The sequence below is a fragment of the Sciurus vulgaris genome (genome assembly GCF_902686455.1).
Source record: "Sciurus vulgaris genome assembly, chromosome: 12".
Lineage (NCBI taxonomy): Eukaryota > Metazoa > Chordata > Mammalia > Rodentia > Sciuridae > Sciurus > Sciurus vulgaris.
This window is the reverse complement of record NC_136473.1, coordinates 2,204,255-2,222,589: the sequence shown is the minus strand read 5'-3', so window position 1 is coordinate 2,222,589 and position 18,335 is coordinate 2,204,255. Positions and strand designations below refer to the sequence as shown.

The window sequence follows — 18,335 nt, the reverse complement described above, 5'->3', positions numbered from 1 at the left end:
GTATATGGATTTCCAATTCTCCCAGCACCATTTGTTGAAGAGGCTATCTTTTCTCCATTGCATATTTTTGGCCCCTTTGTCTAGTATAAGAAAATTGTATTTATTTGGGTTTGTGTCCGTGTCCTCTATTCTGTACCATTGATCTACCTTTCTATTTTGGTACCAATACCATGCCATTTTTGTTACTATTGCTTTGTAGTAGAGTTGAAGATCTGGTATTGCGATACCCTCTGTTTCACTCTTCCTGCTAAGGATTGCTTTAGCTATTCTGGGTTTCTTATTCTTCCAGATGAATTTCATAATTGCTTGCTCTATTTCTGTAAGGTACGTCATTGGGATTTTAATTGGAATTGCATTGAATCTGTATAGCACTTTAGGTAGTATGGCCATTTTGACAATATTAATTCTTCCTATCCAAGAACACGGGAGATCTTTCCATCTTCTAAGGTTTTCTTTAATTTCTTTCTTTAGTGTTCTGTAGTTCTCATTGTAGATGTCTTTCACCTCTTTCGTGAGATTGATTCCCAAGTATTTTATTTTTTTCGAGGCTATTGCGAATGGGGTAGTTTTCCTGATTATTCTTTCCAAAGATTCATCACTTATGTATAAAAATGCATTGGATTTATGTGCATTGATCTTATTTCCTGCTACTTTATTGAATTCACTTATGAGTTCTAAAAGTTTTCTGGTGGAATTTCCTGGTTCCTCTAAGTATATAATCATATCATCAGCAAATAGGGATAGTTTGAGTTCTTCTTTTCCTATTCGTATTCCTTTAATTTCTTTGGTTTGTCTAATTGCTCTGGCCAGAGTCTCAAGAACAATGTTGAATAGAAGTGGTGAAAGAGGGCATCCCTGCCTTGTTCCAGTTTTTAGGGGGAATGCTTTCAGTTTTTCACCATTTAGAATGATATTAGCCATGGGCTTAGCATAAATGGCCTTTACAATGTTAAGGAATGTTCCCACTATCCCTATTTTTTCTAGTGTTTTGAGCATGAAGGGGTGCTGTATTTTATCAAATGCTTTTTCTGCATCTATTGAAATAATCATGTGATTCTTGACTTTAAGTCTATTGATATGGTGAATTACATTTATTGATTTCCTGATGTTGAACCAACCTTGGATCCCTGGGGTGAAACCCACTTGATCATGGTGCACTGTCTTTTTAATATGTTTTTGTATGCGATTTTCTAAAATTTTGTTGAGAATTTTTGCGTCGATGTTCATTAAGGATATTGGTCTGAAATTTTCTTTCCTCTGTCTCTGTCTGGTTTAGGTATCAGGGTAATATTGGCTTCATAGAATGAGTTTGGGAGGGTTCCCTCCTCTTCTATTTCATGGAATACTTTGAGAAGTATTGGAATGAGCTCTTCTTTAAAGGTTTTGTAGAACTCGGCTGAGAACCCATCTGGTCCCGGACTTTTCTTTGTTGGTAGGCTTTTGATGACCTCTTATATTTCATTACTTGAAATTGTTCTATTTAAATTGTGTATGTCCTCCTCATTCAGTTTAGGTAATTCATATGTCTCTAGAAACCTGTTAATGTCTTCGAAATTTTCTATTTTGTTGGAGTATAGATTTTCAAAATAGCTTCTAATTATGTTTTGTATTTCAATCGTGTCTGTTGTGATATTTCCTTGTTCATTCCAAATTTTAGTGATTTGGGTTTTCTCTCGTCTTCTCTTTGTTAGTGTGGCTAAAGGTTTATCAATTTTGTTTATTTTTTCAAAGAACCAACTATTTATTTTGTCAATTTTTTGTATCGTTTCTTTTGTTTCAATTTCGTTGATTTCAGCTCTGAGTTTAACTATTTCCTGTCTTCTACTACTTTTGGTGCTGGTCTGTTCTTCTTTTTCTAGGGCTTTGAGCTGTAGTATTAGGTAGTTTATTTGTTGAGTTTTACTTCTTTTATTAAATGCACTCCATGAAATAAATTTCCCTCTAAGTACTGCTTTCATAGTGTCCCAGAGATTTTGATATGTTTCTTTGTTCTCATTTACCTCTAAGAATTTTTAAATTTCCTTCCTAATATCTTCTGTTATCCATTCATCATATAATAGCATATTGTTTAATCTCCAGGTGTTGGAATAGTTTCTGTTTTTTACTCTTTCATTTATTTCTAACTTCAATCCATTATGATCCGATAGAATACAAGGTAGTGTCTCTATCTTCTTGTATTTGCTAACATTAGCTTTGTGGTGAAGGTTTTGTTTCAATTGTTTGTTCTAATTGGTTATACATGACAACAGAATGCATTTTGATAAATTGTATACAAATGGGGTACAACTTTTCATTTCTCTGGTTGTACACGATGTAGAGTCATCTGTTTGTGTGAGCATACATGTACATAGGTAATGATGTTTGTCTCATGCCACCATCTTCCTTCACCTAACCCACTCCCCTCCCCTCATGTCCCTCTATACAATCCAACGCTCCTCCGTTCTTCTCGTACCCGCTTCCCCTGCTGTTATGTATCTGCATCCACTTATCAGAGAAAACATTTGGCCTTTGGTTTGGGGGATGGGCTGATTTCACTTTGCATGATGTTCTCCAACTCCATCCATTTATCTGCAAATGCCATAATTTTATTCTTCTTTATGACTGAGTGGTTTTCCATTGTGTTTATATACCACAGTTTCTTTGTCCATTCATCTATCGAAGGGCATCTAGGTTGGTTCCATAATTTGGTTATTGTGAATTGAGCTACTATAAACATTGATGTGGCTGCACCACCATAGTATTCTGATTTTAAGTCCTTCGGGTATAAACCAAGGAGTGGGATAACTGGGTCAAATGGTGGGTCCATTCTAAGTTTTCTGAGGAGTCTCTATACTGCTTTCCAGAGTGGCTGCACCGATTTGGAACCCCACCAGCAATGTATAAGAGTACCTTTTCCCCCATATCCATGCCAACACCTATTGTTGGCATTCTTGATAGTAGCCATTCTAATTGGGATGACATGAAATCTTAGGGTAGTTTTGATTTGCATTTCTCTAATTACTAGGGACATTGAACATTTTTCATATATTTTTTGATCATTGCATATATTCTGTGAAGTGTCTGCTCAATTTCTTAGCCCATTTATTGATTGGGTTATTTGTATTTTTGGTGTTAAATTTTTTGAGTTCTTTATAAATTCTGGAGATTAGTGCTCTATCTGAAGTGCATGTGGTAAAGATTTTCTCCCACTCTATAGGCTCTCTCTTCACATTATTGATAGTTCACTTTGCTGAGAAAAAGCTTTGAGAATCAATCTAACAAAAGAGATGAAAGACCTCTACAATGAAAATCACAGAACACTTAAGAAAGAAATTAAAGAAAAACTTAGAAGATGGAAAGATCTCCTATGTCCTTGGATAGGCAGAATTAATATTGTAAAAATGGCCATACTACCGAAAGTGCTATACAGATTCAATGCAATTCCAATTAAAATCCCAATGATGTAACTCATAGAAATAGAGAAAGCAATCATGAAAAATTATGGGAAAAAATAAGAGACCTTGAATAGCCAAAGCAATCCTGGGCAGGACGAGTGATGCAGGAGGTATCACAATACCAGACCTTAAACACTACTATAGAGCAGTAGTAACAAAAAAGGCATGGTACTGGCACCAAAATAGACCAATGGTACAGAATAGAAGACACAGAGACAAACCCACAGAAATACAGTTATCTCATACTAGACAAGGGAGCCAAACATACCATGGAGAAAAGATAGCCTCTTCAACAAATGGTGCTGGGAAAACTGAAATCCATATGCAGTGAAATGAAATTAAATCCCATCTCTCACCCTGCACAAAACTCAACTCAAAATGGATCAAGGACCTGGGAATTAGACCAGAGACCTTGCACCAAATAGAAGACAAAGTAGGCCCAAATCTCCAGCAAGTTGACTTAGGACCCGACTTCCTTAACAAAACTCCCATAGCCCAAGAAATGAAAGCAAGAATCAATAAATGGGATGGAGTCAAACCTTCTCAGGGCTTTTTAAAGCACACTACTGTAGTTTCAGGTTGGACGTTGCTGTGGTTGGATCTGAGGTGTCCCCAGAAGCTCTGATATGCAGGAATGTTCGGAGGTGAGATGGCTGGATGGTGACCTAAGTGGTCCCTCTCAGTTTGATGGACAGACAGGTGGTGACCGTGGCAGGGGGTCATGGCTGGAGGAGGCCAGCACTGGGGGCCTTGAAGGGCGCTTCTGTCCTGCGGCCCACTTCCCCTTTCTCTGCCTACAAGCTGCCGTGAGCAGAGCTGCTTTCCTCTGCTGGGCTTCCCCCACGACGTCCTGCCTCATCTTGGGCCCAGGGCTGTGAGGTGCCGTCTATGGACTGAGACCTCCGGAACCATGAGCCCCCAATGAACCTTTCCTCCTCTAAACTGTCGTTGCTGGGCGTTCTGGTCAGCCAGGCAGAGCTGATTAGCACAGAAACCTCTGTTTCTTCGCCTTCCTGCTTGATGGCTCAGGGAGGGAGAAGCGCTTGACTCCTTGAAGGCAGGCAGCATTTTCCAGGCCTTGACCACCTAGTCCTTTATCACAGGGGTCCTTCCAGACTCCATTCTCTCTCTGGTCAATTCTACCAAAGTCCTGAGGGTTGTTTGCCAGTTTCGAAGTCTGATAGAGCCGGGTGGCCCTAACTGGTGTTCTCTCTCGCTGCTCTCCAGTGTCCTTTGGTTGCTGATATTGCCATTATTTACTGCGTGGCTGAATGGAGAAGCACCTCACTCTACATCCTGAGTGCTTGTCACACAATACTGGCAACCGAGTTTCACTATGAGGCACGAAGTGCCAGGTGCTGTGCTAAATCCCGCTCCACAAATCACGAAGCCCTACAGCCCCAGGGGGAATCAGGCAGAAGAGGAAGCAGAGACCTGAAGCTGGCCAGGGGCCCCCCAACCAGAGCAGGCCTGGGCGTCCGTCAGGGCCCCATTCTGCCGTGCCCGGCTGTGGCCCTCACCTCGCTGGGCTGCTGTCTGTCAGCCTGCCGTGGTTCGGGTCTGGAATGCCCCCCACGTCTTGAGGCCCTGGTCCCCAGGGCAGTAGTGTGGAGCGGGGCTTTGGGACGCCAATGGATCCTGGGGCTCTGACCTGGCCGTGAGTTAACCCAGGGGACTGATAATCCGATGCATCGTTATGAGGCGTGAGAAACCTGCGGCTGGGGCTCAGTGGAGGCTGCGGGTGGCTGGGGGCTGCTCTGGGAGGACAGACCTCACCTCTCCCTCCCTCCCTCCCTGCTACCCACTGACATGAACTGAGCAGTCTCCTTCCACCATAATGTTCCACTTCACCTCAGGCCCACAGTGATGGAACCCGCCCACCATGGACTGGAACCATGAACCAAAACAATCTCTCTCCTCTCAGTTGTGTATGTCGGGTATTTGGGTCACCGTGACAGTAAAGCCAACTAACAGGACTTCCGAGGATCAGCTTCCTGTCCATCCCAACAAGGACCTCGTCCCCTGTGAAGTCATTCTCGTTGTGCTGACTGTCCGTAGGACAGGCCAGCATTGGAATTGCCCGACCTTGTGCTTCCCCGTCATGGGGACGGGTTTAATCTCTAAATAAATGCAGATTCCCTTGTCTCCTGTGCTGTGTCACTTTACAGCAGTAGAGGTCACTTTGTCTTTTAGGAAAGTGCCTCAAATTGGTGTCAGTGGCAGTGGCTAGTGAAGGCGGATGTGCCTGTCACGCCCGGCACTGGCAGATTGCTCTGCATTTCTCATCTCATCTGCTGACCTGAAAAATCCCTCTTGTCACCCTTGACCTCTGACACCGGCAGTGGGCCTGAGTTTCATGAGGACTAACCCCCTTTGGTAGTTGATTGGTTTTGATTTTGAAGCCTAAGCTGTGGCTTCTGAGGAGATGCCCTTACCACCTCTGCCTGTGGGGACATGGACATGGAGCCACACCCAAAGGAACTGGGAGGGGCAGGTCAAAACTTGAGTGTGCACAGGATGAAGATTTGATCTTCAAATCTTTGGGCAATTCTCCCCACCTGAGTCCACCTGTTCACCTAAACGGGCAACGGTCACCATGCATCAGGCTTTGCTTAGAATGAAAATAGGGAAGTCGAGGCTTGGCGAGGAAGCCAGAGGCTGAGACTGGATTTGCCTTCTTTTCTGCAGACACAGCATGGCTTCCTCGGTGGCCTCTGGGTCCTCTGCCTCCACCAGTGGCATCTTTGGCTTCAGCTCTTGCACGAAATGGTCGGAAAAAGCACTTGCTCATCTGTCCAGCGCTTCCTGGGGTCTGAGCGGCTCTGCGTGGCCCATGGTGACCGTAAGCTCTCAGGTGTCATGCACTTGGGGGAAATGAGCACACGAGTCTGGCCATCTGGCAACAGAAGAGCCACCCTGCACTCTGGGGGTGAGTGTCTGTGCGCTGCTGATGTGGCAGCTCTCTCCTCCCCACCTGGGGTATGGTGAGGACACATGAGGTCTTTGACAAGGTGCAGGTCGCCTGGGACTGAGGAAATGGGGGTCCAGGTTCTTCCACTCTTGTCCTCAAGTCCCTTCGATGAGATCTGGGTGGCACAGCCGCATTCCCACAGGCCAGCGGTCAGCTTGTCCTTGAAGCCAGTGTCCTTCTCAGAGGGAGTCACCGCCGGGTCACAGATGCCAAAGTTGGGCCACTATGCTCGGCTTCCCCTGCTCTGCGATGGGTACGAATGCATAGGAAACAGGCTGCGTACAGGCACCTACCATTGGCGGTGTTGGGATGCCCTGGGGGTCCTAGAGTGTATTCCCCACATCTTACTGAACGCATCTCCTCAAGCTGAGCACGTTGGGCCTAGTTTGACATGATAATGGAAACTGTATTACTGAAATCAGACTGGAAGAATGTGCTGCCCTCAGGCTGTCCTGCCTGCTGCCTGGGCCTGCCCTGGCAGGTGTCCATATGGGTGAGTCAGCTTCGTATGTCTGTGACAAAATGCCTGAGGTAAATAACTTAAGAGAGGAAATGTTTACCTTGGCTCACTGTTGAGCGGTTTCGGTTCATGGTTGCTGGCCATTGCTATGGGCCCGTGGTGAGGTATCCTGGAGGGGAGCACAGGTGAAGCTGAGCTGCTCCCCATGGCGGCCAGGAAGCAGAGAGAGGAAGGGGCTGTGACAAGAGGTCCCCTGCAAGGGCGTGCCCCAGTGACTGGCTTCCTCCCATTAGACCCCCTGCTAAAGGTTCCACCCCACAATGGTGCCTCCCGCTGGGGACCACGCCTTCCACCTGGGGGTCTGGGCACGTTTCAGATCCAAACTGTAATGCGTCTTTCCTGCGGCGTCAGCAGCGCTGGCTGCTCTGTGTTCTAGCTCACAGCTGGCGTGTGGCTCGCAGTGGTGGCCTGGACCCTGGGATCCGCACGCCCTGTGCTGGGCCAGCCCGTGTGCAGCGGTGGAGTCCATCCTGCTCCAGGTGAGCATTCCCTGCGCCCTCTCCAGCTGACCTGAGGATGGACAAAACCCACTGAGAGGAGATAGGCAGGTCGACCCATCCCAGGAGGGAGGGACCACCACCCTTTTAGCATGGACAGGCAGGCGGGACTCTGAGGGTCTAGGCGCCCAGTGGGGTGCAGGACCAAGCAGCTGACAGTGCTGTTGGGGGCCACATGGGGGGCTGCACACCACTGTCAACTTGGGTCTTTAGACTTCCAGTTGTTTTTTTCACTTGTGCAAGCAAAAATCATAGCACTGAAAGTTGCTGGTGCAGAACTGGAGACCTGCTGGGTAAGGGTGTCCTTCTGCCTCTGTGTGGTGGGATCCAAGGCAAAGGCTTCATCAGGACCACAGGCAGAGGGCACGTGCGTGAACTCTCAGGGGCACCAGGGCCCGGCCTCCTGGCCAGCATCTTCCCTGCCAGGCTGGGGAATGGCTCCCAGGAGGCTTTGCTGCACTCTGGAAAGCCGAGGTGGCCCGACGTATCTTGGAAAACGAGACAGTAAAACTGTCTTTGGCAAACGACTTCGTAACCTGGCCTCACAGAGAGGCCTGGGCGTAACAAAGTCCTGCAAAAAGACTCTTGGAAAATCATACATTGTTACAGGAAAGAGGAAATGTCACACAGAGACAGAGTTAAAACTTTACATTTTACTGTTATGTATAACTAATTGGAACAAATAAAAATGAACAAATTAAATGTCAGTTTTTTATTACTATAGTTCATGCTAATAGTGGGCCTTTCAGGTGTTCAGGAATTTCTTTGGCTAACATTCATTGCAAAAGTACTAGGTGGTGTGTAAATCTAGAGTTGAATTTGAAGGGATTCCCTAATATGTATCTTTTAATCTGAAATATTAAATAAACCATGATCTTGAAAGTGCCACTATATTTTAATCTCAGCTATGCATTTCTAAGAAACCTTTCTTCTAAATTCGAGTCGTAGGAGTTTCTGAAACTATATCCCCAGGGACCAGTTCCCTGTGTTGGGGATGTCGGGGCTCATGACAGTTCCTCTCAACCTCTAGCACGCACTCGAGAGCAAAGAATCTCAAGAGGACCAGCACTCTGCAGGACCTGGATTCTGAGGAACAGACCAGCCCATCACCAGGTCAAGAGGGGTCAGGCTGCGGTGAGTCTCTCTGCTTCCAGCATGACACGGTGCTCTGCTGGCCCTCCCGGCCACCCCCAGGTCTCCTGACTTGTACATATCTCTTCGCTCATTGTCTGTCCAAAAGGCACCTGATGGACACGTCCAAAGGCATATGACTCGTAGAAAATATGAACAGATTCGAACACGCCTGCGTTTCAGGAAAGAAACCAGAGCTTCTGTGTCTTGGTAATCTAATCATTCCTGACTCTTTTCCAAAGTCACACAGAATTGATCTGTCAGAAAATTTTCCCCCTTTCCCATCTGGATTCTGCTTCAGCTTTTGAACAAGTCCCCATGTAAATGTCTTGGGCCACGATTACTACAGAGAAAACAGTGCTAGGGTTGGATGTGTGTCCCCCTGGGGTGCAGGTGCAGTGGGCCTGGTCTCCAGCGTGGGGCATGGAGGTGGTAAGACTTCTAAGAGCTGAGCCTCTATGGGAGGTGTCAGGTCACGGGGCTCCACCCCAGGAAGGAGTTAATACTGACTCGCCAGTGGGCTATCCCTGGAGAGAACTGGTTGTCTGAAAGAGAGGTCATGCCCGCTGCTTGCACATAGCCCTTTCCCTTCCACTTCTCAGGTTCCTTGTGATGCAGACAACCGGCTCTCTGCCAGGACCCCAGCCCTGAGCTGTTTGGACCTTCCAGGCAAATAACTGTGAACCAAGTAAATCTTTTTTTTTTTTTTTAACACATGACCCAGCCTCAGGTATTTTATTACAGCAATACAAAATGAACTGAGTCACATCAGTTCATAAACAGAGTGGTGTGGGCCAAACTCCATCTGCTGGTCAATCATTTTTACCAGACTCTTGCAGAGACTGTGCTCATACCTTGGTCTATACCCAATTGTGAGTTCTGGAAGGCTAAGGCCACGTACCGTGAGATACTCTGTTCTCTCCCTACATGGGGAGCATCTGCAGCTTCAAAATCAGCATCCTCGTGGGTGTGGGTGCCTTCTGATGTGCGTGGAGCAGTGCTCTCCTCAAGACAGGGGGTTTGCTGCCTTTCCGTACTGCGGGCACTGGCAGGAGCCTGGGGATCCCATCTGGATGCTGGCACTCAGCAGGGGACCCTCAATCCACCTTAAGCTCAGCATCCAGAAAGCTCCTGCACCGACGTCACCTCCTGATGCGCCATCATGGCTAGAGGGACCATGCCAGCCCTGAAGGCGCTCCACGGCCACCACCTGCCCCACCAGCAGCCCCATTTCTCCTCCATGACGGCTGAGGGCACTCCTCCTGCTGACCCCACTCTGCTCCCTCAGGACCCGGGTCAGCATCTGTCCAGCTGGGCGGGTCCTCCTGGCACTTCCCACCCCACGGGGCCTGGGGGTGACGTGGCTGCAACCTTCTCCCTCGCTCTTCACATCAGGAGGAAACAGCTGAAGGGCGTCAAGTTTCCGGCATGCCCTGCAAGTTCACGCCAGCTTCTGGAGAGAAGCGCCACTGGCTCACCTGCCAACAGCAGCTCCACCCAGTGTCTTCCTTCCTGTGCCTCCTCCTTCCCTGAGCTTCGGACTTGCCTCTGCCTTAGAGCTGAGCATTTCCTCCTGCCCTGCCCAATGCAGGCTGCCCTCCTGTCACCCAGCACCCCGTGCGGAGCTCTGCAGACCTTGGGGCTGCCTCTGCGCCACCCCGAGCGTGCAGACCCCGCCATGCCCTCCGCGGCCCCGGCCAGGCCCACCAGGCCTGCTTCTGTTCTCCGGGAGGTGCCCGGCTCTCCTCTCCTCTTGGTTCCCACATGGAGTCAAGGCCAGCATGACCGAGAGCCGCAACCCAGGAAGGTCCTGCTGAAGACAGACGGCAGCCACGGAGCGGCCCAGGGGCTGCGGAGTGGCGGTGAGGCCCATCGCACCGGCCCAGGTGGCTCTGCTGGGAGTCGGGGACACACATGCTCCTGGAGGGCACCGTGGGAGAGAGTGGCTGCTGCAGCTTGCTGGTGGAGGCACGTGGTGCAGAAGGTAGTCACTGAGTAAGCGGCCATGTCAGCAGGCCCGGACCACCTCGGGGCAGCCAGCAGGGCAGTGAAGACTCGCTTGGGGGGGTCACCGAACATTGTTATCACGCGGGGTTCCTCACTTTCCCTTCACGGTGTCCCGGGACATCATCCGACTGCCCTTATGGTTCTGTAGGGGCACGCGTGCTCAGCACGGGCCCCGCACACACTCACACGCATCATACACACAGGGGAGTACGTTCAATATATGGATGCACAGCATTGCGAACAGCAGTGATTTTTATTTATTTCGGCTTTTAAATTTAAAATCCTCAGATTAGTGCAATATAATCTGTTTATTTGGGTGTTTAAGTCCAAGTTCTGTGCTTTAGACCCAGGTGGCTGTAAGTCACACGTGCTTCCGAAACAAAATCTCTCAGCCTTTCTACAAATCGTGTTTGTTCTTGCTTATCCTCTTCCGAAGAAGTGCTCGTAAACATTCTGGACATCCGAGGTCATGCCCCGAGAGGGGGGCACGTGGACGAGGACAGATGTGATGGGCATTCTCCATTCCATTTGTTATTCCCCTCAACTTATTGCGGCAATTCTGGATTCTTTAGTATAAAGAGAATCAAGAGCAAAACTATCTACATTCTGGGGTTAAGAAGACCAGTGTGACCTGGTGACCCAGCTGTATATACAGGATATAAATCTATCTGTACTTCAGATGTACATAGTTAATGGTAACCTATTCATTATAAATAGTAGGTTTAACTTAGATACTACAAAAATAATCATTTTGGATGGGCACATGCAATCCGGTACACTTAAACCTATTTATAAAACACGTTTTTTTTAATTTTTATTTTTTGCTTTTAAGTATAAATGTTGCTATTTAGCCACCAGCTCAGTGATTTAAATGCAAACCCCAAAGTCCCCAGTTAAAAGTATAAAATCTGCTTCTACCCACTGTGGCACCCTGCTTCAAGTGTTCTCCTGTTAGTAAAGTCTGGATGGTTTTGTTGCAGGTGAAATACAGGCACACACACATCCCGTCTCCCAGATAGCAGACACCCCTCCAGAGTCAAAGCGACCTTCGTGCCACATTTTTAAAGTATCACAAACAGTAGGTGCCCTCAGGAAGGCCCCTCTGGGCTTTGACGCTCTCCTGGAGTGGACGTGACCAAGCCTCCTCCTCACACCTGGCCTGCTGCTGCAGGAGGACCCTGCAAGGCCCAGGCTCAGTGGCCTGCAGAGCCATCTGCAGAGGCAGACGGTGTGGCCACAAAAGGCTCATTTTGCTTCTGATCCTCCTTCAAGCCAGCCGCCTGGTCTGTGATGGAGGAGAAGGACAGCTGGTCGTGCTCCATAATGTGAACTTGATCTTCGTCCTTGTCCTTCTTCACGTAGAACATTTTTCTGAATTTCTTCAGCTCATGCAGCTCACAGAAGGTTTCCAAGACCACCAACATAGCAATGAGGCCAAGCAGCAGGTAGCCTACACGAGAAGGACAGCATTTCAGTGTGACCCGGTCACAGGCGAACCCAGAAACCCGACAGATCTCCCACCCCTGCCACAGAAAAGTTACAGTACAGGTTGACAAACTTCTAGGAAAGTTTGAAGACCAGGGCTCAGCGAGGAACTGCACAGGAAAGGAAATGCAGATGGTTTGCCCTCCGCCAGCTGGGATTGTTTAGAATCACAGGCTGCAATTTTTGAGGGGAAAAAATCAGAGAGCTTGGTGCCAATATGGTGTGACTTCAGACAAACAACACGGATGCTCCTCCAAGTGTGGCCCTCGACATGGGGCCTCCGCCTCCGCCGTATCACTCAGGTTCACAAAAAGCCTGTGGCATGTTGGGAATGCTTGCCCTCACCGTGGGCACATTGTCAAGCATGCAATATCCTCATTGTTATTCCCACTATACAGTTAGTAGTTTAGTAACGGAAATTACATTTTAAGCTAAATTAAAATTCCACAAACTTGGAAGACTGCCTAAAAAACACGTCCACATTGTAACAAGAGATAAATGCTATGCAAAGATTTGCTACTACGTGGCAAATGGAAGAAGGAAAGTGTTGGACAAAGCGAGAAGGCGATTCATGCAAGGAAAGAGTATAGCTAGTGGGGATCATCGGAAATAGGCACTTCCCTAAGTCGAGAAAACGAACATCAGATAATCATCTGTTACGTGAAAAAAAGTTAAGATAATGTTTATTTTGCTGTCAAATTCACAGACAGGGAAAAAAAAAAAAAGAAACCCTTATAACGCTACTGGCCAAGGCCACCCTAGGAGGACTGAAACTCCTGGGCTCATGAACATGTGGACCCATAACAGCATTTTAAGAGCTCCAGGTCATGTTCTGTGAGTCACAAAAGGGGCGTATTCCAATAATCCCACTTCTTGGAAATACATTAAAGTTCAAAAAGTATTTAAAAAAAGTGTCCACTGTAATGTTATGTATGACACTCCCAAATTAGAAGCCACCTGAAGAGCCAACACCAGAGACAGGGAGAGGTGACAGCATGGCCCCGGAGTGGACCACAGACTCCACAGGTAACACAGGACACGAGAAGCCCTGTGGAGCCACGGCTGTACCTGCCCAGCTGCTTGGCGACCCAGCGCGGCCGGCGCCCTGGGGCTGCGCGAGCCAAGCCTCTGTTCCTGGTGAGCCCACGACTGAGTGGAAATGCTGAAACAGACTCAGTTCAACTAAGCATTCCGTGGCGTTAAGAGGAGAAGACAGGCCAGGTGCACATGAGTGCCTGAGTTTCTGCTCTGACTGCCTAGAAGCCACGGCCCGAGCGAGTCATGAATTGGAGGATTTTGGAGGAGGCAGAAATGGGAACTGTGTGCCCATCACAACTACACAACTGTGCATCCTGGGAAACAGGGAAGGCTCACACAGAGCAAGCAGCTTCTCCAAATGGGTGACTACATTTTCCAGGATATTACATTAAATTTAAAACTGAAATTATTTAAAAAATTTGAGTCACTGGCCATTCAATTTTTTTTTTTTTGGGGGGGGGGTGGTACTGGGAATTGAACTCAGGGGCACTATAGCCCCAGCCCTATTTTGTATTTTATTTAGAGACAGGGTCTCACTGAGTTGCTTAGCTCCTCGCTGTTGTTGAGGCTGGCTTTGAACTCGTGATCCTCCTGTCTTAGCCTCCTAAGCTGCTGGGATTACAAGTGTGCACTACCATGCCCGGCTTGAATTTTCATATCTATTTGATTTTCCCCACATAAAATCCTGAAAACATTTAACATTGGGTAACTTCTTCGAAAAGAACCAGATGGACAAATGAGATAAATGACCACTTTAAGAATTTCCTGGTAAACGGTGGCAGACTCTACCTGAGGCCTCACTTCCTGTTCTTACTTAATAAAGCAGAGCAACTTTCTTCATTAAAAGTTGGTTATCAAGCATGTTCTGTGGGGCTTACTTTTATACCTTCAGTATAATGCCTAAACATTATTGATCAGCGATTGCAAGGTGCCAGGGGAAAATAATGAGGTAGTAAGGGCTGTGCACAAAGAGTTCAATGGGAATCGTGGGGCAGAACAGGACGGGAAGGTGGCAAGAATGGAAAAGCAGCTTCTCCACCAGCGAGCGCCTGAGTGCTCACAGCTGCCTGGGGAGCACTCACATGTGATCCCGATCTTGTAGAGCTCCCGGAACTTCTGATTGTAGCCCTCTCCAGGAACGTAGTCCCCGAGGCCGATGGTGCTCAGGGAAATGAAGCAGAAGTAAAAGGATTCCAGAAAGTTCCAGTCGTCCTCCAGGACGGAGAAGACGGCGGCCGGGATGAAGAAGAAGCAGGACACGGTGACGAACCCGAGCAGCACGGCATGGACGATGGCCACCACCTGCTTGGAGAAGCCCCAGCGGATGTGGAAGTAGAGGACGGGTCTGCGGGTGACATGCACGGTGACACGCTGAACCACGGCCGTCAGGAACAGGAGGGTGAAGGGGATGCCAATGACAGAGTAGATGATGCAGAAGGCCTTGCCTCCATCAGACAGGGGAACCGTGTGGCCATAACCTGCAGGGAAAGGCCAACAGGTGAGTGGAGGCTGGGAGTGGGAGGCAGGGGTCTGCTCTGGGTCTGGGTGCTGAGGATGGAACCCGGGCCTGGCAAATGCTCTACCACTGAGCAACATCCCAGGCCCAGAAGAGCAAATGTCTTTAAATGACACATGTCTGTTGTCTGCCCTCATCCCTCAAACGGGAGAAGTGGGAGCCTCTGGGTCTGGCACTGTCAGGGCAATAGGCTCCATCAGTGGAGGCCAGACTCCTGGGAGGCCCACCGCTCTGTAAACGTGCCTCCCGCTCAGGACTTGTCGTTAGGCGGAACAGGAGGAGTCGCGCTGAGCCGCAGAGCAGGAGGAAAGCTGACCCCTGTGCCCAGCTTCGAGGCACCCCACTGCTCCCACAGGACCCTTGGCATCACACCCCGTCCACCCACTTTTCAAACACATGACTCACCGGACGTCCGACCTGAATGACAGACAAACAAAGGTGTGTGTGTAGAACCAACCCACAGAGCACAGTGGCGGGTGGGGCGGACTCCACCAAGATAGGGACTCCAGCCCAGGGCGGAACCGAGGCCAGAGCTCGCGGTCACGGGTCCAGCCACACTTCTGAGGTGTCCTGCCCATCACCCTGCTGCCAGGCACACTCGGATACCCGCTCTCCCCCTTGTCATTCCAACCATTCAAAGAATGTCTGCCACTAACTCCCAAGAAGCATTAAAACAATTAGGACTGCGGTCACCGAACACCAGCTTCACTTCCCAGATCTGTCACTCCCACGTCGCCAAACAAGGGACTCTTCCTCCAACCCATGCTAGCAGGAGGCTACCCTGCCAGGCCCAGGGCTCCTGGGTTCTAGGAGCTCATGAGCAGGTCACCAGACAGCCCCAACATGTCCAAACAAGGCAGCTCAGGACACTTGGCCAACTAAGTGCATTTTAAAAAATGAAATCAGACTCTGAAAAAAACTGATCTGTGAATATATTGAAAAGTGGTTTCAAAATGGAATCTTGAAAATCTGTCTTGCTCAACTGTATATCCCATTTCTCTGCTTCATGCCTGAGGTCCAGGTCTATGTGGTTATTCATTGATTATTGATATTATTATTATTATCATTAGGACCTAGGGATTGATCCCAGGGGTGCTTTACCATTGAGTTACATCTGAGTTTTTATTTTATTTTATTTTCTATTTTGAGACAGGGTTCAGTTGCCCAGGCTGGCTTCAAACTTGTGATCCTCCCATCTTGGCCTCCTGAGTGGCTGGATTCCAGATGTGGAACACCACGCCCACCCAGCCACTTCCTTGACTGTTCTTAATTGGCTGCCCCAGAGGCGCAGTTGAGTGAACTAAGTTCTCCTGGTCCTCTGGAATCACATGCAAACACGTTCATCCACCCACACGAGCATTTCTGTGTGCAGATTCCAGAGCTGAGAGTCTCAGAGGAGGACCATGACCCCGGAGGTTAGGAACCACTGCTCTGAGCCTCGCCTTCTGAAGCCATCCAGTCCACGTCCGCCCAGCAGCACCAGGGAGGCCACGGCTAACTCCGAGCGTGACATTCAGAGAGGGCAAGGGCAGGCTGGAGCAATGTCAGCCAGCTTTGCCTCTCTGTCCTCAGAGGAGGAAAGGTTGCTCTGGGGCTCGAGGTTCCGAGATCTCAATCTACAGATGGTCAGCTCCGTGGCTCTGGGCCCGAGGTGGGCAGCACATCAAGGGGCAGGGCCTGGGGCGGGAGAGCTGCTCGGCACATGGCAGGGTCGGGACGCAGAAAGAGAGGGAGTGCAGAGGGGACACAGGACAAGTGCACCCTTCCAGACTGTCCCAGGGCCCCACCTCCTCCAGTCACCCCCACCTGTCTTCAGTACACCCGGCCTCTCCCACGAGGATGGCCTGACTCAGTCACAGCTCACGGTCCAAACCCTCACCTCTGAGCACGCCTGCATCAGCGGGAGTTCCTGGGTACACCTCACCTTCGACCCCAGCAGCACACACAATCGGCGAATGGCAGTGACAGTCTGCCAGGTAACATGCGGGCAGCGTAAGGAAGCAGGGAAATGTGGGTACTTCTATTTGTGGAAAAGAATGAGATTTGTCATAAACAAAGCCACCCGCATCACAGAAACACGGGGACAGGGGAAGCTGGGATTCCAGTCGGGCACTGAGGAAGATGTTCTGAGGATCAGAGGTACATGGAAATAGATTCCGGAAGCGGAATCCTATCTGACAGTAAGGAAGCCAGCTGCACAGCAGGGCACCCATCCGTTAGGAGCCGGAGCCGGACAGCACAAGGAGGTAGGTCCCGGTCTCCAAAGCTGGCGGGTGGCGGGCTGCGAGGGATGAATTCGGCTTGGCAGGGATTTTGTAGAGAAAGCCCAAGAGGAGCTGAGTCTGTTGGCAAGAGGCTTTAAGTCCATGATCTGATTCCTTTTTTCTTTAGCAGCACGTTTAAAAAATTAGCTTTTCTATAAGTGTGACACACCTATGTCACATAGCCCACCTCTGTCCCCATCTGTCCCAATAAATGGCATGAGCCTAGCTGGGGGTAAAAAGTAAGGAAGTATTCAGTTTTAAAACATTTTAAGATATCATGATTTTAACTCAATATTTGATAGGCCATTTTATTAAAATGTTAACTAAATCTCATTGACTCAAATATTGTCTCCAAGCAGCAAATAGAATCCTGCGAGACTTCAGGCTCTCTGCACAGTGGCGTTTTGTGCCTGTAATGGAATCCCACCAGGAGACTAAGAATCGCCAGGGTACAGACCTTCACTCAAGCCATTTTCTCCTCCTGATGTTTACATAAGTCATTTTTGCTAAAGGAAAGTAAAGGTAAAAGGCACCCCTCACCTGTGTTGCCCACACTTCCCACGCCGGCCACACTGGGAAAGCACCCTTTGCCCTGACCACACAGTGGCTGGTTGGCAAAAGATACCTCAGTGCGCCCGACAGAAGCTCTCAGCCAGTTGGACACTCAAGCTCAGTCAACGAATGTCCACATAAATCATGAAGCAAAGCTCATTTTTTTAAATCTTATAACCATATTTTAAATCTTATAATTGTCTTAAAATTACAAACAATAAAAAATTTAGCAAGATTTAATAAACCGGGCATATGTGGGGTTCGTTATATTTTCCTAAGGTTATTCACATAATTTGGGGGCCCAAAGACTATGTATAACAAAGTTGGCTGAAACTTACTCCAAGACCTCAGTTAGGTCCTGGGATGAACCTCCCACAAAGTCCACGTTCTTGTGGTATTGGCTCCTGCTCCCCGGCAGCTGGGCTCCCCGTTATGGCTACACCCCTGGGGGCCATGAATGTGGGTGGTCGTGGCCAGCAGTCTCCTTCCTACACAACGCAGGTCTAAACACAGCAGCCTGACACTCTGTCGCCAGTGCTGACCTGCTAACCCAATTAGCCACCAGACACGGGCCTTCTGGTTGTTCTGATCTCGAGTCCTCCTGATGACGTCCAAGACAGAGGACCTCTGGTGGCTCCTTTGGTGCATCAGAGCAAGTCACTGGTCAGCAATTTCTCCACCTGCATCAGATGCTTTTGAAAGGTGCAGTTGACCGTGGCCTATGGCCTTGAACATATAATACTCTCATTATCTTGCATTAATTATGATGAGGAACCATGTGTGGGTTCCTCATTAAGTTAGCTTTATACAGGTTAAATAAAAAAAGCAAACAATGAAAACTGAGAGAAGATCTCAGCCTCTGGAAGCCCCCTGACGGGATCAGGTATAAAGCTCTTCATCTGTGACTAGACCTGGCTTGG

At 48.7% G+C, this 18,335-nt stretch overlaps 1 protein-coding gene across 1 annotated transcript in view; it reads right to left on the bottom strand.

Annotated features, from left to right (window-relative positions):
• Window positions 1–10,798: 10,798 nt before the first annotated feature.
• The window catches only part of KCNK1 (potassium two pore domain channel subfamily K member 1), a 34,040-nt gene continuing 26,503 nt past the window's right edge, over window positions 10,799–18,335 (bottom strand). The window contains exons 2-3 of the mRNA XM_079106743.1: window positions 14,166–14,561; window positions 10,799–12,010 (exon numbers count right to left, since the gene is read on the bottom strand). Of these exons, the coding sequence (XP_078962869.1) occupies window positions 11,754–12,010; window positions 14,166–14,561 (653 nt within the window). The 3' untranslated portion in view covers window positions 10,799–11,753. The remainder of the gene's footprint in view (window positions 12,011–14,165; window positions 14,562–18,335) is intronic.